The sequence below is a fragment of the Balaenoptera ricei genome, chromosome 17 (assembly GCF_028023285.1).
Source record: "Balaenoptera ricei isolate mBalRic1 chromosome 17, mBalRic1.hap2, whole genome shotgun sequence".
NCBI classification, from domain to species: domain Eukaryota; kingdom Metazoa; phylum Chordata; class Mammalia; order Artiodactyla; family Balaenopteridae; genus Balaenoptera; species Balaenoptera ricei.
The window spans coordinates 40,017,089-40,041,506 of record NC_082655.1 but is presented as its reverse complement, the minus strand read 5'-3'; the positions used below and the strand labels follow the sequence as shown (position 1 = coordinate 40,041,506).

Below are 24,418 nucleotides of genomic sequence, written 5' to 3'. Positions count from 1 at the left end.
GCTACATTCCTTCGACAGATGCATCTGCTAATTCATTTTTATCACTGCCTGCCCAAGCTGAATCAGAGAGCAGCCACCGTGTTTCTTGTCAGGTGGATGCCCCAATAAACAGCAATAGCTGTGAAAGTCAGTGGAGAAGTGCATTTTCCCCTTTCACTGGAATTCTAATTTATTTGATGGGTTCTTAACTGCTGGGGAGAAAAGGGGTATGACCTTGCCCAAAGCCTGGAGAGCGGACTAGGTCTCTTTTGGGAGTAGAGGTGACATTTTATGGCTTTGTGCATTTCTCTCTCATTGTTCATTGTCCTTTGGAAAACTCCTTTCAGAAGTCTCCCCATCTCAAGACATTCTTCAACCCACAAATAAATTCTACCGAACCCACAGGATCCGAAACCCATAGACCCGGGTTCAGTTTCCCTCCTTAGAAGCTGCTGACTTAGCGTGTGTAGCTGGACCCTTTTCTGCAGCAGGGGCTAAGATTACTTTCATCCAAGTTACAGGATGACAGTGGCCCCTAGTTTGGCAGCCCTGCAGAAGTAGGGACGGCCACGTTCAGCTGTGTTCAACCCACAAAGAATCTATCTTAAAAATATAGTCGTAGTTCATTCTTCCAAAAACCAAGCCAGACCCACATTGACCCATCCAGGTGCCAGCTCAGTTTCTGTGGAATCAGAAACATCCTGATGTTACAACGCCCAGACTCCTGATCTTTTTCTTCTTTTCCTTCTTTTTTGCCTACTCTTCCATTTTTCCAAATTACCTCTTGGCTGCCAGTGACTTAGGTTTGCCTGTTGGGAGCCTGGTAGTTGGGACTTAAAACCAAAGCGGCAGACGTCTCAGAGGTTGTATTCTCTAAAGTTCTCTCCAGTTCTCTAAATTTCTTTCTCTGGTATTTCTTACATGAAAGGTTACTAAGACATTGTAATTCTCCTTAGAATATGACTGTATTTTATTCTAAGTTCAAAAAATCTCGAGGTCTTGTATCTATATATCTACATCTATGTTTCTTAAAGACTCATAACTCTTATGCAGTATAGATTGAGTTTTAGATGAAAGTTTATCCAAGAAATATTTATTGTGTATCTTTATGCAGTCGGAATGAGAATACAGTGGTGAACAAGACAGAAAGATCCCTGGTTTCCTAGAGCGGGCATTCTAGGAGCAGAATGGTTCCATAGAATTATCTACTTCAGAAGTCAGAGGGAAAAATCGTGCTAGAAACTGGAAGGGAGTATGCATTTGCCATATTCTGTAGTGTACTGTAGACACAGAACTGAAAAAAAAGATTTTACAGCAAAATATTTCAGGTCGATTACTTCCATTCAGGAAATACATGCTCATTATTTTCTTCAAACTAGAAATTACTTTATCCCTTTTTTCTTTGAAGTTCTATTAAATCTGTTATTAATCAGGATCTCTATCCAATTTCTCATCAAAATGCCCTATTTGTAGCTTCCAAACGTTAACACCTCTATGCTGAAATGGAGCCTATAAAATGCGTTAGGGGCTTAAACTGTGTGTGAGGCAAAAATGGTATTTAAGCCCTTAATGAAATTATGAGCTATGGAAAGTGTTGCATTTTGGGTTTATGGGAGTCTTCTTTCACTTCCTTTTTGGGGGGGGTGGGGTTAGGGAGGGTGGGAAATACTCAATACACGTTTACTATGTTTATTACCTTCTCTTTTAAAATACAATTTTCATGAACTAGCCATTTTATGAACACTTCACATTGCTTGAAGGCATCTGTAAACTTCGTGTGTGTGTTTTTCCAACTCTCAAAGCAGTTTCTTCGTACTGGTCTAATTCTCACAGGCAGAAAAGCTAAATATGTCTCTCGTCGCTTCACCGATCTTTCTCCAGAAAAGTGAAAGTGAAGAGAAAAGAAAATAGAGAAAAAAGGAGCACGGAGGAGGAGAGAGAAAAAGGGGGGAGAGAGTGGGGGGGGGCGGGTAAGGGAGTCAGAAAATGAAGGAATACTAGAGCCCTGGAGCACAGACTGCGGACGCGCAGACCCAGAGCAGCCACAGCGCGGAGCTGCTGGTGGCCACTGGCCCCCGGAGCTGCCAATCCGGGCGTAATCCTGTAGGAATTTCTCCCGGGTTTAGCTGGGAGTCACACTGCCGCCTCCCCTCCTCGAGACGCCCGGAGAAGCCCGGAGAAGCGGGCTCCGGAGGGAGGGTGGGAGCGGGAGGAGAAGAGGAGGAGGAGGAAGGGAGGAGGAGGAGGAGGAGGAGGACCCTGGGAGGGAGGGGGCGGCGCGGGAGGAGGAGGGGCGCAGCCGCCGAGCCACTAGCTCCGCTCCGACGCGCTTCTCTCCAGATACTCCGGGAGCTCCAGCCGCGCGAATCAGGCGCTCCCACCGCTCTGTACCCAAACTTCAGCTGCAGCTACATTCCAAGCCACCTAATTTATTCCTCAAAAATCAGAAACGGAGCCGCGACACGGGGAAGGAGTCCGCGGAGGAGTAAAACAGCAGCAGGGCAAGAAGAGCTCCAGAGAGCTGCCTCACCGGCGCAACAGCTAGGCATCGGTTGTGTAGGAACCAACAAGTGAGAAGGCGCCGCGTTCCCGGGGCGCAGCCGCGGGCGGCGGGAGCAGGCGCAGCAGGAGGAAGCGAGAGCCCGGAGCCCGAGCTCCCGAGCCCGAGCCGCGGTCGCTGCGGCTGCTCTGCTCCGGTCCTTCTGCGCAGGCTGCGCCGGGCGCTGGGCGAGAGACTTCGTTTTTCCCTCGTTGCAAAGCGGCGGCTGGGAGCAGCCGGTCCCCGGGGAATATGCGGCGCGCTTGGATCCTGCTCACCTTGGGCTTGGTGGCCTGCGTGTCGGCGGAGTCGGTGAGTGGGCCAGGCGGGGGACGCGCGCGCCGTTTAGGGTGCAGAGACCAAGCAGAGTCCGCAGAGCCCGCGGGGAATCGGGGAGCGCCACCTGGGGGAGGCCCCCCACTCCCAGACGTGCCCCTCGGCCCCCGGGGATCTGCTGGGACAAATGAGCTCGCTCCTCCACTCCTCTCCCCCTTCGCTTCCCGCAGAAAAGCGCCGCTCGCTGGAGTTGTCCCGAGGTCCCCCGGGATGAGGGCAAGAGTATTGCAGGTTTGTCGAACCGCAGAGGCCCCTGAAGTCACTCCCAACTTTTTCGCAGTCGGAGGGTCTTGCTGCGTGGCCGGGAAGGACCGATGGGGAAGGGTGGCCGGAGAGAGGAAGCCCGGATAGGGCTGCGAGGGAACTGGTCCCCTCCGCGCGCTCCCTGAGACACGGAGACGCCCTGGAAACTTTGGGGTCCCTTCTCCTGCACACCATACCCCCCCAACCCCCACGCCAGCTTTCCTACTCGATTGAATGCAGGTTCTGGGGAGATGGGGCTCAGCTTTAAGAAACCCGCGAGTGTCCGGAGAGGAAAGTTTGCAAAAAGTTCTTTTGTTTGATGTTCCTCTGGCTGGGGCGAGGGAGCAGACACTACGTGGAAACGCTACCGGCGGAGGCGCAGTCCTCGGTCCCGCGGTGGATGAGCGGAACGCGCCCGAAAATGCCGGGGTGCGGGCCGCTGGACTCCCCGGTGGTGCGGCGACCCGTGCTTCCTGCGGGGCGGGGGGGCAGCTCGCGGGCCCTTAGGGACAGGAGGGCATTTCAGTATGGATTGCACTCGAGTGCAGCAGCGGGCGAGGCGGGGTACTGTGCCACTGCGATCGGCCTCGGGTCGATCGGCCTCGGGTCGCCCGGCCGCTCGGAGACCGAGGCTTCCATCCCGCCATGCTTGCCCTCGTGGGACCCGGCGGGAGTACCCCGAGGCCCGAAGGAGTCTCTTCTCCGGCGGGGCCGGCTGCGGGCACCCAGCCTCCCTCCCCGGCCTCGGCCGTGGGAACTTGGTTTCTCCTCCTCTGGGTCGCGTTTCGGGGGGTTGGAGCTTGTTTCCTTAAGACGCCCAATGAGCGCCCTCTAAAGAGAACTGCCTCCTGGGCTTTCACTTGTGCTTGGCGGCCCCTACCTGGGCGCCCTGAGCTTTGTTCGCGATCCCGTCTGCAGCCTCAGTGCGGTCCGGGGCCTCGGTTAGGGAGTGCGGCTGTTTCTGTCCCTTCCAGTTCCCCGTATCTCCTCCCTTTGCCACCGAATAACTTGTCCATTTCTAATAAACTGAACCGCCTCTTCGAAGACAAATAATGTCATCTTTAGAGGTGGTTTTGTGAGTTCTTCCCCCTTGCCTTTGGCATGTTATTTCTCCCTTCTCCCCCCACCCCAGCCCCCTTTTTTGAGTTGATGCGATTTAGGATTGGGAAACCTCTTTGGCACTGAGCAGCAGATGGGCATTTTTCATCGGTGTGGGAGCCTCTGTGTGTGCTAGCAGGTGCCCAAACGTTAGGCGAGATTGGAGAGCAAGTAGGATTGTAAACTGAACACAGTAGATGAGAATTTGGGTGCTCCGGCTGTTGACTAGAACTCCGAAACTTACCAGCATTTCTCTTTGGCAAATGATCGTTTTATCCCTTGGGATTGGTAATCTCCCAGCCAGTTATGAACTTCGGCTCTTTGCACACCGAAAGGGAGAGATTCTCTGTTTATTTCAGAAAAACATTATTGCTCATCTTGTTGCAAAACAGGGCAAAGGGAGAACTCCATCTAAAGATTTTCAGGAGAAGCCTGCCTGCCTAAAAAACTGTATAGGGTTAAGGAGGTCCCTTTTTTGCTGAGTCCTGTTCATAAATTTGCTAGAAAGTGTTGATGTTTGGGGATTCTAGAGGAATAATGTCTCCTTGGAACTTTGCATAAATCTGACAGTGCTTTTTTTTTAACATCTTTATTGGAGTATAATTGCTTTACAATGTTGTGTTAGTTTCTGCTGTATAACAAAGTGAATCAGCCATATGTATACATATATCCCCATATCCCCTCTCTCCTGCGCCTCTCTGCCACGCTCCCTATCCCACCCCTCTAGGTGGTCAAAAAGCACCGAGCTGATCTCCCTCTGACAGTGCTTTTTTTTTTTTTTTTTTTTTTTTTAATTTATGGTTGTGTTGGGTCTTCGTTTCTGTGCGAGGGCTTTCTCTAAGTTGCGGCAAGCGGGGGCCACTCTTCATCGCGGTGCGCGGGCCTCTCACTATCGCGGCCTCTCTTGTTGCGGGGCACAGGCTCCAGACGCGCAGGCTCAGTAGTTGTGGCTCACGGGCCCAGTTGCTCTGCGGTATGTGGGATCTTCCCAAACCAGGGCTCGAACCCGTGTCCCCTGCATTGGCAAGCAGACTCTCAACCACTGCGCCACCAGGGAAGCCCTGACAGTGCTTCTTAAGGAAGCTTTTTGGCTGAACTATGCCTGTCTTCTCTGGTGACACCTCTACCCCCAGCTCTGTGCCTTTGGGGTTCTAATATTTCTCATTTCCAACCAGAATTGGATGCTTTCCAAGTGAGCTGTTTCACTGTGGTAGATACTGTTTTCAGTAATTGGAATATCATTCAAAAGGGTGATTAGATATTTTTAAAATGTCAACTTGAAGACTGTAGCAGAGAGTCTTTGTTAGGCAGTGAGTCAATTTTTCTCAATAGAAGCTTTTTCAAGGCCCAGGACAGCCAATAGTCCATTTCAATTACTTTTCAGCCTCTGTTTCACATGTAGCAGCATAAATGTATGCGAAGTTGAAAGACTTCGCTTTTCAACATTTAGTCATCAGAGTACATTATTTCCAGTACTTCGAATTTTAATTGGAAAACTGCAACTGTTTTCTGGGAGTTAGAAGTAGTGATCATCTGAGCTTAAAGCCTCTCATTTTTAAAAGGAAAAACATCCGCAGTTAGTGCATTCTTGAGTTTTATACTAAGTTCAAGGCGGGGTGGGAAGAGGTTCTCAGCAACCAAGGCTCAAAGCTGTCTGTGGAAAGGAACTGGTGGCCCTGCCTTTCTGGACGCTGGAGGCAGCAGGGCGAGCCTGGTTATGGCGATGCATTTGTACCTCCCACTGGCATGCGAGAGGAAAGACTGACAGAGTGTGGCAGTAGTGATATGCTGCTGCTTTTCTATCAATTTTTTACATGACTGTTTATCTTCAGAAATAATACATTGCAGACTGCCATAAACACGTAATTTGAACTGGAAGTATGTTTAAGAAAAGGAAGCGTTTTGAACTAGTGGAATTTTTTGCACATGCTTAGATGTGTGTAAATTAAAAGAAACTGTCAAGTCATTTGGACCCATGCATTACGTCTCAGTGTATTATGAAAGGCAGGCATTGGAAAGCTTGCATTTCAAGGAAAAATTAAATTGGAACCATATAACCTTTTGCAGTTCTTTAAAAAAATACATTTTGGCTGCTCTAGTAATGTAGCAAATCATACTTGCTAGGGAATCTTAGAGAAATAAGGGCTCTTTCTCTGTTAGTTGGGTATTAGCAGTAGGTAGATGTCACTTGAGAAGGAAAGATCTTATTAAGATCAGGCTTGTGGAAGATGGGCATCCAGAGGAATTTGAGTATACCCTCCAACTCCTGCTTCTGGGACCTGGAACGTATAATTTTGATGGTGCTTGCCATTTGAGGAACTGTGGAATATGATTACACACAAGGCACCTTGAATAATCATTAGTTTGGAAAGGATTTCAAAAGATCATCTAGTTTTTTTTCCTGGGTAGAACTAGTTCTCAAGTCTCCTAGAAGCCGCCAGAGACCTGACTGGCCAGCTTCAGGGGGCCCGGAGTCTCCTCAGGTTGGCAAAGCCTGAGGCTGACCAAGCCACACAGAGCCCGGCCAGCTCTGTCATTCAGGTTTACGGGGAGTCCGGTGGCTTAACGCCACAGGGCTATCGGCATGTCAGCTGGCAGTGATCTTAGGTCATGTGAGGAATGTCATCTGAGTTTAGATTCTCACGAGATTGTCTCTCCTCGTTTGCCAAAAATCAAACCAAAAGATCTTGCCCATCGTTTTCTTCTTCCCAAGACAGAAGACCTGCTGTTCATGCCACTGTCGAAGGTACATTCCAGTATTTCAAAACCACCTAATTCTTTCATGCACCAGAAGCCAAAATAAAGTTTTAGAGAAAAGCAAGAAGTAATGAAGAAGAGCTTTCGCTGAAAACAAGCTACTCTTTTTTAGTCACCTCTGCCAGTACCATCATCTTAATTCTAGATTTGAATCGGATTTGAATCTTGAAGTCAGGTCCTTGACCCGTTCATCTTTGTTGACTTTCGTGACCAGTTGGCCACTATATGCACCTACATGTTGTTCATTCCATGATATTTCTTCAGCATCTATTGTACTAAGTGCTCAGGATAAAGGCGTAATCAAACCAGGCAGCCAGGAAGTGTTCCCCTTCAGGTTTCTCTTTGTTGGCACCTTGCCAGCATGTGCCCCATGTCAACAGCCTTGCCATTGCCCTTCCTGGCCCAGATGCTCACCTGCTGTTTGATTTACCCTGTACCACTTGGATTGTGTTTCCTTGTTATCATGGTGTGGAGTCTAAATACCTCTGCCAGATTTATATGATGCTCCAGAATATTGCTCCTTCCTCGTTAGTCCCACCCCCCTGCCCCCATCCCTCTCCATCACATCTCCCCGCCCTCGCCCACTCATCTCACTTCTGTGAACGCTCCCTGGACATAGCCACCTCTTCAGTGTTTCTCCTTTTAAATTCTGTTGATTCAAATCCAAGCTCCAGACAGCCTTTCATGACTGATCTAGCCATTGTTTTTCTCTTTCTGTAAATAGTAAGGCAGACTGACAATCAGAATCACTGTAAGTATGTAAAAATAGAGATTTCAGGGCCTTCTAACAATCAGAAGCCTAAAGGGGGTGGGGCGATCTGTATTTTTATAAAGCATCTCAGATGATGCTAATCCACTTACTGTGTAAACTTGGGCAAGTTTCTAAACCTCTCTGTGCTCAGTTTTCTCATCTGTAAAATGGAATATCGTCAAATAGATTCTTAGGATTACGTGGGACAGAACACACTGGAGCTTTTAACACAGTGGCATCTTCACACTCTGTGTCACATGTTAGTTACTGATATTCTGTTTTCTGCTTCCCTAAAGAGTGGGGGCTTGACACTCTATGGGCTCATCTGATAAGCTCCAGCCCAGAGGGTGGCCCGGAAACTACATGATTGAGCCTGCATTTTCATAGCTGGGGTTCCTTCCCTGACTTGGGGAGGCCTAGCTCTACCTCGAGATATTGGGGACATTTTTGTATAGGTATACTGGGAGATACTGTGGGTTTGGTTCCAGACCACCACAAAAAAGCAAAGATTGCAATAAAGCAAATATCACAATAAAGCGAGGCACATGAGTTTTTTGGTTTCCCAGTGCATATAAAAGTATATTTATACTATACTGTATTCTGTTAAGTGTAGTGTGTTGTGTCTAAAAAAAAACAATGTACATTATCATAATTAAAAAATATTTTATTGCTAAAAATGCTAACCATCATCTGAGCCTTCAGCGAATTGTAATCGTTTTGCAGGCAGAGGGTCTTGTCTGGATGTTGATGGCTGCTGACTGATCAGGGTGGTGGTTACTGAAGGCTGGGGTGGCTGTGGGAATTTCTTAAAATAAGACAACAGTGAAGTTTGCCGCATAGGTTGACTCTTCCTTTCACGATTTCTCTGTAGTATTTGGTGCTGTATGATAATTTTACCCACAGTAGAACTTCTTTCAAAACTGGAGTCAATCCTGTCATACCCTGGTGCTGCCGTATCAACTTGGTTTATGTCATATTCTAAATCCTTTGTTGTCATTTCAACGATCTTCACCAGGAGTAGATTCTATCTCAAGAAACCACTTTCTTTGCTCATCCATAAGAAGCAACTCCTCATCCATTCACGTTTTATCATGAAAGTGCAGCAATTCATTCATATTGTCAGGTTCCACTTCTAATTCTAGTTCTCTTGCTATTTTCACCACACCTGCAATTACTTCCTCCACTGAAGTCTTGAACCCCTCAAAGTCATCCCCTCAAAGGGTTGGAATCAACTTCTTCAAACTCCTGTGAATGTTGATATTTTAACAAATGTTCTTAGTGGCATCTAGAATGGTGAATCCATTCCAGAAGGTTTTCAATTTGCTTTGTCCAGATACGTCAGAGGAATCACTGTCTATGGCCCTACAAAATGTGTTTTTTAAATAGTAAGACGTGAAAGTTGAAATGATCCATGGGCTGCAAAATGGATGTTGTGCTTGTAGGCATGAAAACAACATTACTCTCTTTGTACATCTTCATCAGAGCTCTTGGGTGACCAGGTGCATTGTCAATGAACAGTAATATTTTGAAAGGAATCTTTTTTTTCTGAGCAGGAGGTCTCAACAGTGGGCTTAAGATTAAGTAAACCATGTTGTGAACTGATGTGCTGTCATCCAGGATTTGTTGTTCCATTTACAGAGCACAGGCAGAGTAGATTTAACATAATTCTTAAGGGCTGTAGGATTTTCTGAATGGTAGATGAGCATTGGCTTCAGCTTTAAGTCACCAGCTGCATTAACCCCTAACAAGGGAGTCAGCCTATCCTTTGAAGCTTTGAAACCAGGCATTGGCTTCTCCTCTGTAGCTATGAGAGTCCCAGATGGCATCTTCTTCCAATAGAAGGCTGTTTCATCTACATGGAAAATCTGTTGTTTAGTGTAGCCACCTTCATGAATTATCTTAGTTAGATCTTCTGGATAACTTGCTGCAGCTTCTACATCAGCACTTGCTGCTTCACCTTGTACTTTTACGTTACGGAGATGGCTTCTTTTCTTAAACCTCATGAACCAACCTCTGCTAGCTTCAAACTTTTCTTCTGCGGCTTCCTCACCTTTTTCAGCCTTCATAGACTTGAAGAGAGTCAGGACCTTGCTCTGGATTACGCTTTGGCTTAAGGGAATGTTGTGTCTGGTTTGATCTTCTAACCAGACCATTAAACTTTCTCCATATCAGCAATAAGGCTGTTTTGCTTTGTTATCATTTGTGTGTTCACCTGAGTAGCACTTTCATTTCCTTTAAGAGCTTTTCCTTTGCTTTCACAACTTGGCTAACTGTTTGGCACAAGAGGCCTAGCTTTCGGCCTCTCTCGGCTTTTGAGATGCCTTCCTCACTAAGCTTAATCATGTCTAGCCTTTGATTTAAAGTGAGAGACTCTTTCTTTCACTTGAACGTGTAGAGGCCACTGTAGGGTTATTAATAGGCCTAATTTCTATATTGTTATATCTCAGGGGATAGGGGGGCCCGTGGAGAGGGAGAGAGATGGGGAACTGCTCCGTGGAGCAGTCAGAATACATCCAACAGTTATTAAGTTTGTTGTTTTATATGGCCGAGGTTCGTCCCCAAAACAATTACAACAGTAACATCAAAGATCACTGATCACAGATCACCATAACAAATATAATAATAATGAAAAAGTTTGAATATTGTGAGAATTACCAAAATGTGACACAGAGACACGAAGTGAGCAAAAGCTGGTGGAAAACTGGCGCCGATAGACTTGCGAGACACAGGGTTGCTGCAAACTTTTTAATTTTTAAAAAATGCTATATCTTTGAAGCACAATAAAACAAAGTATGCCTGTACTCACCCTTTTCTCTAAATGTGGGTGATGTGAGAGAATATGTCATCGATTATTTCTGGCCCATGAAAAGTTTCTCCAGTAATTTTATCTCTACAAATCTCTCCAAAGGAAATAATCGTAGCTGGGTAAATGTATTTATTGAAGCCTTACTTATAATAGTTAAAAAAATGGCAACAACCTACGTGTATAATACTAGAGGAATGGTTAAATAAAAGATTCTAAATTATACATTAAATATCATACAACCATTAAAAATGTATTGGAAGAATGTTTATAACTTGGAAACTGTTTTTATAATAGAAAAAAAGTCAGATATAAAACTATGTATAGACAACATTGTAAATCAACTGTACCTTAATAAAAAAACTATAGTAAAACCCTGGTTATATTGAATAAATTTAAATATATCTACACATATATGTATATACTATGTATTTATGTATCCACAAACCTGTGCATTGATGAAATTGCATAGAACTAAATACACACAGATGCAAACACAAATGAGTACAGATAAAACTGGGGAAATCTGAATAAGATTGGTCAATTGTATCAATGTCAGTATCCTTGTTTTGATATTTATAAAATGTTACCATTGGGGTGAACTGGGTAAAGGGTATGAGAGAAGTCTCTGTGTTATTTCTTACAACTGCATGTGAATCTACAATTATCTCAACAAAAAATTCCATTTAAAAAAATGGCACCAGGGGACTTCCCTAGCAGTCCAGTGGTTGAGACTTCGCTTTCCAATGCAGAGGGGTGCGGGTTCGATCCCTGGTCAGGGAGCTAAGATCCCACATGCCTCAGGGCTAAAAAAGCCAAAACATAAAACAGAAACAATATTGTAACAAAAATTCAATAAAGGCTTTTAAAAAAATGGTCCACATCAAAAAAAAAAAAAAAAACCTTAAAATAATGGCACCAGACCTAGATGGTTTTACAAATAAGTTTTGCTGATCCTTCAAGGAACAGATACTTGTTCCAAAGCTTAGAGAATGACAGAAGATTTCAGGAGGTTGGCATTATTCTGTGTCAAAACCAGACAAGGAAAGCACAAGAAAACAAATCTTTAGACCAGTTTCACTTGTGATCATAGATGCCAAAATTTTATTTTATTTATTTATTTTTTAAACATCTTTATTGGAGTATAATTGCTTTACAATGATGTGTTAGTTTCTGCTTTATAACAAAGTGAATCAGCTATACATATACATATATCCCCATATCTCCTCCCCCTTGCATCTCCCTCCCACCCTCCCTATCCCACAATTTTAAATAGAATGTTATCAAACCGAGTACAGCAGCTTATTAAAAGAATAATGATGAGTTCAAGTAGGGTTTATCCAAGGAATGCTTCAGCATCAGAAAGCAATGCAGTTATTAACAGTTTAAGGGAGATAACAGTATGGTTATCTCAACAGATTCAGAAAAGCATCTGATAAAAATTTACAAAAATGTTAATATAAAGGTCTAATATCTGGTTAACTGAAGGCTTACTGTATTAGGGTTAGTACATCTGTGCTGAAGACTCAATACATTTGACATGTTTAGGAACCAAAAAGCCACTGTGTACTGAGTTGTTAGGCAACAGTCTCTGCATGGATGACAGGTGTGTGACAGTGCAGTAAATTATGGGTCATAACATATATAGATTCTAATTCACATGAAGTAGTAGTTCTAGCGTTGTCAGGTTTCACTTGTGTGCCCTCCCAAGTTAAGATAACACAGGAGATGATATTGAAGGGTATGATGATGAGTCAGGTATGCTGTAGTTCAGTTTCTGGTATTACCACCTAAAAGCCACTTGACCTTGGGGAAGTTTCTTATCATCTCTGAGCTCGTTTTTCTCAGTGTAAAATTGGGAATTATAATATTTTGCTTTTGGGTTAATTTTGAAGATTAGCCTCAATAATGACTGAAAACTTCTAACAAAAAACCTGACCCAAAGTAGGTGTTATAAACTAATTTATCCTCTTTCCTTTCAGCTTTAAGTTTTGTGATTCCGGAGTATATTATATATGCACAAATATGTATGCATGTTTCTTGTTTCTTACTTGCATTCTGACCCTTGGCACCAAGGGACATATATTTTCACACATTTATGACCAGTTTATTTTTCACCAAGCAGGGTGTGATGCTGAATTATATTTTTTCTTTCCTGCATCATCCGTTTCCTGGATTACATTCAAGTAAAGCTCAAAATAGACTTGCATACGGGTTGGAAATTTAGTTGAGATTTGAAAAATCTAACATAGTACTTGGGATTATAATTGTAAAATGCTTAAAGGAGGTCTTATAAACACTGATTTATCTGTTAGGTTTACTAATGAATTAAAATCTTAACTTCATTTATGTCTCACCTCTGAACTCATTTAGATAAGAGTGCAGAGTATTTTGGTTTGAGTATTTTGTTTATTTTTGAGTTGATTAGATTTTGTAATTGTCCTGATTAGTTATTGGATGAAGTTTTATATTTGGTAAGTCAGTTAATAGTTAACTCATGTTACTGCACATCAACCAAGGGCAAAGCTCTTGCTTGTCTTGCAGGTTAAAAAAAAATGACATGGTACCTACCTTCAAGCAACTGTTATCTACCTTTTGATTGTTTAGGGTAATTGCACCTGGGTTGAGCCCATATTTAACATATGCATTCTTTGTAAACTATGGATCAGTTTGTTTTTGTCTGAATCTAGTTAGACGTTATCTAGCAATCAAAACTGCATAAGAACTACAGTTGAGAAGGATAAGAAGAACCCCTTGTAGAAGAGAAGTTACTGCTTTCCTAGAAAAAAGCCTTCCCTGAAGTGGCACAGTGTGTTAGAGAGAAACCAGAATTAGACACTGGATTTTTATACTTTTTAGTTTTCCCCCATCTGCTCTGCAAGCAAAGACTTCCGAATATTAAAATGTACAAAAGATACAAAGAGCAAGAAATTGTTTAGAACCTGAATAGGCTATTGATATTTATATCAGGGGAGAAAGAAATCTTAACATTTCATCCAGTTTAATTCTCCATACTTTATAAGCTTTGGACTCTTAAAGGGGAGAGCTAGACCTTATACTATGTGTTCAGTTGATCAAATAGTCTTAGCTGATGAATGAAAGAGGTATACAAGTGTTGGGATGATTTTCACTGTGTTCTTTTGGATTCTCTCTGCCTTTTCAGTATGTAACAATGGGTTTTGGAGCTAGAATTGACTTGTCCAAGATCACATAGTTAGTTAGTGGTAGAGTTATAAGTTGGGCCCAGGCTATCTGATTTGTTGCTGTTTTCTTCTTACCATAACACATTCCCTTTTTGGCTCCTTCCTCTCCCTTATTCCCTACACTAATGATTAGCACCTAATACACTTACTTCTGCCACATGTTTGATAAATACATGAAATTCCAAGTGGAACAAACATTATATGTTATATACTCTGCATCAGTGTGTTTTGTACAAAATGAATATTTAAAGTGATGTTGAGATAATTTCAGAATTTCCAGCAAAAAATGTGCTCCTGCTAACTTCTTTATTGTCTGTGAACCTTTTGGCTGATTAGGGGAGGAGGGCTGAGAGCACTAGGGTCTGGAAGACCCAGAGAGAGAGAGACTGAAGTCAAGTTGATTTGTAAATCTTGGGAAGATTGTGGAGACTTGCAGGCAGAAAAAGGAGATAAAAACTTCATGGAGATAAGAATCAAAACTGGAAGCAAAATCCTCATGAATTACTACCACATTTTATGTAGGTAGCAAACTGCTGTTGTAGGTTGAGGGGAGAAGAACATTCTTTGGATATTTATACTAAAATTATGTCAGAGCCTTCAGGGAAAAATGTCTGTGGAACTGAGGCCCCAGGTAGAAGCACTTTTTGCCAGCACTGGATGATCTTCTAACATTTTTCTCTTGAGTACTGATGTTGTAAATCTTAGTGTAATAACATGAATATATTTGAGTCCTAGTTTTTCAGAAAATAAGTCTGTGGGATGATATTTTTAAGAATTGAATTTTGTTAAAAGACAATAACATGAGAGATTACTACAGTGATCTCCTACTGTGTGCTTAGAACTATGGTAGGCATTTCCCATTTATTGCCTATAATTGTCTCACAACTGCTAGGCGGTATTACTTGCCATGGCTGTATTTTAGGTGACAGAGCAGAAGTCAGATCCTCAGTTTTTCTAGCTTTAAATAGCCCTGCCTTGATACTGTAATCTTTCAAGAGAGCAGTGAGAGTGTTTAAATGTATAATCACTTTTTAAAGCAGTCTGATGGGTGCAGCCCCCGTTAGTGATGGGTCAGACCCTTCATTTGCATTGTTGGGCTAATATTCTAGGTCACCCATTTCCTGATTTCTTTACCAACATTTAGCACCTTACCTCAAAGGCTTCTCTCCACAAGCTTCTGTCTGTGGAGAGAATGGGGGAACTGAGTGTAGAATGAATAGGAATCTCTTTAAATACCAGATCTGCTGGTGTCTGGCTGTAGGGCTTTCAGCAGGTTACTTAGTCTATCTGGGCCTCAGTTTTCTCATCTGTGAAAAGAAGGTGAGTGACAGTAGCCTCTCATGGAGATGCGTGTGTTCCTGCACGTCAAGCATTTAGGAGAGTGCCTGGTGTAGGATAGCCGCTAGCCTCCTGTTGAAGCTAATTGAAATGGATGGCTCATTAGGTGTGCTGATCAAAGAAGAAAGCATCCTCTTTTGAGGTTTTGAAACTGAGACAGAGAAGAATGATGGTGCCACTGACCAGATGGGAAAGACAAAAGGAGAGGCTGAATTTTTTTCTTTTCTTTTTTTTTCTTTTTTGTGGCTGTTGTTTTTTTGGTGCAAAGAGGTGGTGTTTTGCCTCTTCAGCTCTTGTTCTCATCTGGAGAGGGAAGAGCAGGTTCTAGGTCAGTGGTTCTCAGCTTTTCCTGCACATTAAACTCATTCAGGGAGCTTTTCAAAGCTCTCTGTGCCTGGGCCCCACCCAGAACCAATTAAACCAGAATCTCTGGGGATGGGGCCCAGCCAGCTGGAAAGCTCCCCAGGTGATTCTAACTTCTAGAAGATTTGAGAAGAGAACTGTTCTGGATGCTTTTGTGGTCTCCTCCAGCTCTGAAGGAAGTCGGGCACGCAAGATTTTGTCTTCTTAAACCATGCTCTCCACTGCCTGTGACCCAGCCACGTGGAATACGGTGGCTTCCCAGGACAGTTCTGCTGCCTGGCACAGGCTAAGCTGTGTAGAATTGGGAAGTGCTCGCTCCGTCTGAGCTTTTCCTCTTCTACCCTTCTCTTCAACACCTCTTTCTCTTGGGTTATACTCTTCTGATAATTATGTCGGTGGATTAGGATGCCATTTGAGAGCTCTTTGGACAGAAGATTATACATGTATGAATGAAATTTATCTAAGGATGTCTTTAAAAATTTGCAATATTTCCCTTGCCTTTTGAAAACTCTCCTTGGTGGAACAAAGGATGCCTGTCCTCTTGGCCTGGTTGCAGAAAAGCATGTTTGGTCAGCTTATTAGATTTGCCTGAGTTCATGCTTTGAGCAGAGAGATGGTGTGTTTTACTGATTGAAAATGTATTCTAGGGCTTGTCTGAATGTACTGGTCATGTATAAGCCGAGCACACGTGTCTTAATGATGGCCCTCTTATTGTAACTGCATTTCAGCTACTTGAACCTGGTTCAAGTCGAATTAATTCCATGGAAATAGACTGTTTCCGGTTGGAGCTGGGAAGAGAGAGTGCTTTAGGCTGTCCTGTGAATAAGACATCTGAGTTGTCTTTAGTTCTTTCTTAAGTAAAAAAGCAGCAGCCCATTATCTAATCTATTCATAGTTTACTTTGTTCAGATATCTAATTTGGGAGCATGTTTGCCCTCACTCAACTCTGAACACAATTTTCCATCCCTTGAATAAAAGGGGATCTCTTTAATTGACTCAGTGGAAAAAACCTTGTTTAAGAATTCTGGAGTTCTCAAAGCTTTTAGAAACAGCTCTGCAGGATAACATTAAAATGCTGACCCTTTAGAAACTACCACTCAACATGTATCTGTCCTACAATACAGATGGAAGAAGTATTATTCTGAGCAAGCTGTTAAAGTGAGCCATTTGCTATGATTCATAGGCTTTTAAACCCAATGAGTCTGTAATATCCAGAAGAAAATTTATCGTTACTGTTTATTATTTTGGCGACAATAGGGTTAAATCTGTCTTTACAAAGTATTAAGCGTGCACAGAGACTAGTCTTAGGAATCAAGGAAGTGGAAATGTGAATTCTACTCCCCTCCCCCAGTGTATCCCCTGATAGATGTTCCGGAGCATTCATAGAATAAAATTGGCAGATAAAGGCATTTGTTCTCAGTGGAAATTGAGGTCTGTTGCAGGAGTCATTAACTCTAGCTTTTGACCAGCGGTTCTTAAAGTGTGGATGGATTGCGGCATCTGTATCACCTAGGATCTTGTTAGAAATGTGGGTCTGGGCCGAACTCCAGTCCAACCAAATCAGAAATCTGGGGGTGGGGCCCAGCAATCTGAGTTTTTAAAAGCACTTCGGGTGATTTTTGTGGCATGCTAGAGTTTGAGAACTACTGAGAAATGGTTCTCATCCCTGACGGTACAGGCACCACTAAAGGAGGGCCCCTAGTGGTGGGGCCCAGATATCAGTGTTTTTTTTTGTTGTTTTTTTTTAAAGCTGCCTTGGTGATTCTACTGTACAGGCAGGCTTGCAGACCACTGCTTTAGGGCGTTACTACTCAAAATGTGGGCACTGGACCAGCAGCCTGAGTATCACCTGGGAGCTCATTAGAAATATAGAATCCCAAACCCCATCTGAGACTGCTGACTTCTAATTTGCATTTTAACAAGACTCTCAGTGACTCATAGCCACATTATAGTTGGTAAAACACTACTTTATAGAAATAGTGAGTTTCCTTTAAAGAAGTCAGTCCCTAGAATGCCCTTAATTTACAGTTTTCTGGGGAGGCAGAATAGCTGCTTTGGCTTCTGACTGGTGTTGACTCAGGGAAGCAGGCACTGATGAGGAAGAAAGGGATGGCTCAATAGCTACTGCTTAGGGGATCCTGGGACCATTAGGTGTAACAGTAGCCCATAAGCCATCATCATTTAAGCAGTTAAGACACTCCCAAGTGCAAGTAACAAAACTCCCAACTCAGATTGGCATAAGAAATAAAAAGAAACTTTTTGGCTAAGATAATGGAGAAGTCCAGGAGTAGTTTTGTCTTCAGGCTGGGCTGCATCAAGAGGCTTAAGTATCAGGTCTTGGGTTTTACGTGTCTTTCAGTGCAACTTTCCTTTTCTTAGGTTTACTCCCAGGACTTATACTAATTAAGGTAACAGCTCAGCTGTTGTTAAAAAGAGATTTCCCCAAATATAGTGGCTTAAAATAGCTGTTTTATTTCCCTTTGACGTAACAGTCCAAAGACAGGGCTGGTGGGATGGTTTTACCAGGTTCACATGCAGCTCTTATCTGTGGCTCCAAGGTGGCTGCTTCATCCTTACTGTCTCCCAGCCAGGAGGAAGAGTCAAAGGGTGGACACGCACATTCCTCTTAAGGCCCCAGCCTGGAAGTGTAGCGTCACTACCACTTACATCCCATTGGTCAGAGTGTAGTCATATGGCTACACAAGATGCAGTGCAGGTTGGGAAATGTCTCTGCATGGGCAGCCACGAGCCTAGTACGAATCTGGAGAGGTCGTATTACTAAAAAAGGGAAGATTTTGGATACTGATGACAACCAGGAGAAACCACTCCCCTTGTGGTGGCAAGATGGGGTATGGCAACTTCAGGTTAGCAAACAGCCTGTCTTCTCAGCAGTTGTAGTAGAAAGAGCTTCTCTTTCCCAATTATTCTAGTAGGAATCCGAAAATATCTTGTCATTAACTCTTTTTTTTAAATATAAATTTATTTATTTATTTTATTTATTTGGCTGTGTTGGGTCTTCGTTGCTGTGCGCGGGCTTTCTCTAGTTGCAGCAAGCGGGGGCTTCTCTTTGTTGCGGTGCGCGGGCTTCTCATGGCGGTGGCTTCTCTTGTTGCAGAGCTTCAGCAGTTGTGGCACACGGGCTTAGTTGCTCTGTGGCATGTGGGATCTTCCCGGACCAGGGCTCGAACCCGTGTCCCCTGCATTGGCAGGCAGCTTCTTAACCACTGCGCCACCAGGGAAGTCCCGTCATTGACTCTTGATTGGCTTGACCTGCCTGCCTCTGGCCTGGGTCATATGCATCATCCCTGGAACTACAAGTGGAGGAAGAGCCTGAATCCCCTTGGACTGTGATAGGAAAGGATTGGCTCCCCAGATAAAAATGGAATGACTGTTACCTGAGGGAGGAGAATGAATGCTGTCAAAATGGGACACCTTTTTTTCCCTTCACCTATGCTCTGGCTCTTACTACAGTAACTTTTCTCTCCTCTTTCAAGCCTGACCTTCATCTTACCTGATTTTGCCAGGATAAGACATTTGACACACACAACAGTTTGCCTTGGGGCTTACACTCCTGATGACCATATCTTGGAAGGAGGTTCATATCTTGGAAGGGGGGGTCATATCTTGGAAGGGGGGTGGTCATAACTGGGAAGGGGGTCATAACTTGGAAGTGGAAGTCGTAACTTGGATGTGGGTTCAGGCATTGCCCTTCGTCCAGGTAAAAACTCCAGTATCCATCTATTTAGTGACAAATTAAATAGCAGGCATAGTATACAGTGAGCTTACTCTTTTAACTGGCATTTGGACCTAGACAAGAAAGGGAAGTGGAGAACTTGGGGGTGCTAAAGCCAGGGGTGGGGGAGTATTTACTGTCAACTTAGTCGTGTATGGAATATTTGAAGGTTATTGGCACATTAGATAAAAGGCATTTAAAAACAAATATTTTGATGAGTTTAATAAACATAGGAGACTGCAGCAATGTACTTTTGATGTCGTATTTTAATGATTGGTAAATATTGATAAAGGAAAAGATAAATTTGTTTATCTTTGACTGATTGGTAAATGGTTTTTTTAAATATTCTAAATGAAATGGATTGCATCTTTAACTGCAAAAGATTGTATAAATAGAGGCCATCATCAAACAGTGAGGAGTATTATAAAAATGATGAATTGTGCTGTGTTTACCTTTTATTCTCAAGGTTTTATTTACTTTAATATATATATATATATATATATATTTCTTTTTTTTTAAAATAACTTACTTATTGCATAGAAGATTTGAGGTGATTTCCAAGACTGCAAACTTTTCCACAAACTTTAGAAGAAATGATATGTGGTTGAATTATATGAAACAGGAGCATTTTAAAAGAATACCATGTTAAAAAAAAAGTTGTAACAGTTAAATGATAGAAAAATAATGCATAATGTTCAAAATAACACGCTATTTCCAAGCCTCTCAACTGAATGCTTATTGTTTATTGCATTATTGTCCTTTTTAATAAAAATGTGGATTGCAGGCACATCTGATGTAAATGAATTAAAATTTCATTTGCCCAGAACTTTGTGTATTGCGTAAATAAGATTTACCCAAAACACTATTGTTGGTTTAATAAATATTAAGAGATGCCTCCTAGCGTTTGCCATTTTTCTCCCTGGGCATTAACTACTCTTGTGAGTCTTTACCAGACTGTTTTTGTTGTTTTGTGCCTTGAGGTATAAATAGAGACAGAAAACCTAGAAGATTCAAACAAGTTCCATACCATAAAGTATTCGCAGATGTGTTTAGTATTCATTCAGGAAAGCCTTTTAATCTTTCTATTTCATATAAAACTACTTTCTTTTAGCATCTACATGTGCAAGAGCTTGTATTTATTTTACTGGAAATTTAAAAAACAATAATAAAAACATTTTCTGGAAAGCATCATTATCTAACAAGCACTAGGAAGATATAATGTGATGACTTACATCTGACCCTTTGCCTTCTTGGATCTTATATTCTTTTGGACAATTAGGAATGAAAGGCGTGGTAGCTTCCAAAGAGACAGATTTTGGTTGAATAAAAGGAAGCCCTTTCTAAAAGGCAGGCAGGGATGGAATAGACCACTTCAGAAGTAGTGAGGGCCCCAGCCTGGAGGTAAGTAAGCATGTGCTTGGATGGCCTTTTGGGATTTTTAGAGGAGATTCAAAGCATTAGCTGGCTGGGAGATGAGCTGACCTGTATAACTTCCTTCTAACTTTAGATTCTATTGTTCTTATAATATTTTGAAGTTAAATGCTGAACAACTTAAAATATATTTTATTTCCTGATAACTTGGTCTTAGACTAGACATCATTTGTTGCCTTAGTCGAAGGAGTATGGCACTCTAGGGCCAATCTTCTGTTAAACTGTTGGCAAGATGTCTATTTGCCAACTTGAGGGGACAAGTAACTATTGAAATTTGCCATTGCCTCAAACTTCAAGTGACCCTGACAGGTACTTAAGTCAGGCAGAATGGCCAGCTTGACTGTCTGATGTGAGCCAGAGAGGTGTGGACCTGGGAGATGAGGCAAACTCAAGTCACAGCAAGGGGCCAGGACTTGAGGGCAGCGGAAAAGTCTTCAAAGGAGGCGAGGTAGTCGGTCTCCAAGCCAGCATGAAGAGTATCAGGCAAAGAGGCCACTGTCCCAGGCTGTCAGGGATGTGGAAGGTAGGCTTAGCCTCCCAAGCATTCATTCCCCCATCACTTAGTGACATGCACCAAGTACCTCTTCTTCGACTGGATGAGATGGTCATGCTGTGTCATGATCACCCATGACCCATGGGTCATAGCGCAAAGCTTTCCTTATGAGGCTTAAGCAACCACTGTGAAAAACACCACTGAAACAAACGATGGGCGGAAGGACTCAAGGTTAGGAACCATTTCTCTACCTCTTTACTTTTGTCCAAATAGCACCCCCTTCATGTTTACTTCTTTATTCTGCATGAAGCAAGAGAATGCTGGCCAGGTAGCCAGAAGACTTAGGTTCTTATAAGCTGGCCTTTCTCTGCCAGTAACCAGCAGTGACCTCTGGCACATCGCTCAACCTCTTTTGTCTCATTTTCCCCATTTGTAAAACCCGCTGATCTCTGCCACCAAATGTGCTATAGTTCTATAATGGCTGCACTCTTTTTTTTTTTTAAGGAAATAGTTTTTTTCTCCTTTCTACCTATTGCCTTGGAATGAAGTTTTAAAATTCCAGTCCACATTTTAACATTTTGCTCTATTCTCTTCTCCTTTGTCAGCCAAGTAAATTGGTTACAGTTGTCATTTAGAATGCCATAATCTTTCATGACTAACCATTTCCTCTCAGTGATGCCACTCCATCTAGCTGTTATAGCTCAGATTTCTTCCTCCCAGATAGGAGGACGGAGGTTGCTTCTGAGTATGGGAAATAGAAGCTGGAGTAGGAGGTGAAGTTCTCACAGTAGGGAGAATGTTCTCCACCTGTTAGAGACAGGAAACAACTGGGGTGTGAAGGCCAGCTGTCCTTGTTCTGTGGATGGCAATTCCCAGCAGATTTTTTTCCTCATTTTTAGGCTCTGAATATTACGCACTAGATATACAGTTTTGTTGTCCCGGAATCTAATAGTTCTGTTAAAAACTGTGCAAGCGAATGCACTCTAGAAAGATACTGAGACTTTGAGTAGCTCAAGCATGGTATTCTGGGGGTCCCAAGGGGTGACTGAACCTCCTCTTCTAAAGGCGAGCATTTCACCCAGCATGATTTATCCACAGACTTTGAAATCTGACTATCTCCCAAATGCCTATGAAATTGATGGCAAGTATTAGTATGAAAAATGCTGCCCAACTGTGATCACGACTGGCCCACTGATTTACAGCTCATTAGCTCCAGGACTGCCCAGAGGAGGCTTTCCAGGTGGATGGCTCTCCTTGCCTAAAGTGCTCTCCTCACACTGCCTGGATTAGAATCATCTTGGGGGAGGGAAAGGGGGGTTTGTTAAAAATGCATGTTCTTGGTTCCCACCCTTGACTCTACATTTTAATGTCTAAACACACTGAAGTTACAGAATGAACTGCTTTTGGCCGAAAAACTAGAAAGCTTGGAAGAACTTTCTGTGGACCCCACCTCTATGCTAATAACCTTTTTGGTGTTTTTAGTTCTGGTCTGAGGTCCTCTACAAAATGCAAAATTTGACACTGAGCTCAGGGTCAAAACATACCTTGCATTGTCGGGAAATTATTTAGTTATTAAAAAAATAGTTTATTTGGCTGTGCAATGGGATCACTGGCAAACAGTCTTTCTTTTATGCTCCTTGCAGTTGATGTACATATATACGTAGAATTTAATAGCTTTCTTAAGCTATAACTTACATACCACAAAGTCACCCATTTAACGTGTACAGTTTAGTGATTTTAGTATTTTCACAGTTGTGCAACCTTTGCCCCAATTTGATTTTAGAACATTTTCATCACCTCCAAAGGAAACCCTCTACCCATCAATAGTGACCTCTCGTTCCATCCCCACCAAGTCCTAGGTAACCATTAATCTACCTTCTGTCTTTATAGATTGTCTCTATAGATTTGTCTATTCTGGACATTTTGTGTAAGTGAAGTCATATAATATGTGGTCTTTCGTGACCAGTTTCACTTAGCATAAACTTTTCAAGGTTCATCCATATTGGTGCCTGGGTGAGTACTGCATTTCTCTCTTATTGCTGAATAATATTCCGTTGTATGGAGGTACCAAATTTTGTTTACCCATTCATCAGTTGATGGACATTTGGGTGGTTTCAACTTTTGGGCAGTTATGAACAATGCTGTTTTGAAAATTCGTGTATAGGTTTGTGTGTGGACATGTGGTTTTGTTTCCCTTGGCTGTATACCTAGGCGTGGAATTGCTGGGTCATATAGTAACTCTATGTTTAACATTTTGAGGAACTGCCAAACTGTTTTCCAAAGTGGCTGGAATATTTTACCTTCCCACCAGCGGTGCACAAGGGTTCTCTGCGTCTTTGCTAACACTTGTTATTGTCTGTCCTTTTGATCATAGTCATTCTAGTGGGGGTGACATGGTACCTCACTGTGGTTTTGCATTTAATGACTAATGACGTCGAGCATCTTTTTGTGTTCCTATTAGCCACTTGTATTTCTTCTTTGGAGTAATGTCTGTTTAAATCCTTTGCCCATTTAAAAATTGGGTTATTTGTCTTATTATTACTGAGTTTTGAGAGTTCTTTATATGTTCTTAATGCAAGTCCTTTATCAGATATTCAGTTTGTAAATATTTTCTCCCATTCTGTGGATTGTCTTTTCATCCTCTTGGTAGTGTGCTTTGAAGCACAGAAGTATTAATTTTTATTAAGTCCTGTTTATCTAATTTTTCATTTGTTGCTTTTGGTGTCATATGTAAGGAACTGTTTCCTCACTGAAGGTTGCAAAGCTTTATTCCTATGTGTTCTAATAGTTTTATGTTTCCAGCTCTTACGTTTAGGTTTGTAATCCATTTTGAGTTAATTATTAATTTTTGCATGTGTTGTGGAGTAGGGGTACAACTTTTCTTTTTTTTTTTTGCATGTGGTTTCTAGTTGTCCCAACACATTTTATTAAAAAGACTATTCTTTCCCCCATTGAATTGTCTTGGCACCGTTGTCAAAAATCAGTTGACCATAAATGTAAGGGTTTATTTTTGAACTCTTGATTTTATTCCATTTATCTGTATGATCTATAAGTACTATATGTACATACTTATGTACATAAATATGTGTGTCTCTCTATATAGACACACCTGTGGAAGGGAATCTTCAAACAAACTTGGTTGTGATTGATGTCTTTCCTTTGGCTTTAATTTAGGTGGTTACGAAATGGGGTGAATTAAAAAGTAGGAATGTAAGACATTAACTATATCAGGAGACTTGGCCATGAGGTCCCTCAAGCCTCGTTGAGCCCACTTTCCAGAGATACAAAGGGTAGGTAGCAGAGTGGTTGGATTGCTGTTAGTTTTTATTCTGTTTTTCTCCCTTCTGAAAT

General features: G+C 42.5%; 1 protein-coding gene across 1 annotated transcript in view; it reads left to right on the top strand.

Moving 5' to 3' along the window:
* The first annotated feature begins 2,268 nt into the window (after window positions 1-2,268).
* SDC2 (syndecan 2) overlaps window positions 2,269-24,418 on the top strand; it is a 108,792-nt gene continuing 86,642 nt past the window's right edge. The window contains exon 1 of the mRNA XM_059901912.1: window positions 2,269-2,830. Coding sequence (XP_059757895.1) covers window positions 2,771-2,830 — 60 coding nt within the window. The 5' untranslated portion in view covers window positions 2,269-2,770. The remainder of the gene's footprint in view (window positions 2,831-24,418) is intronic.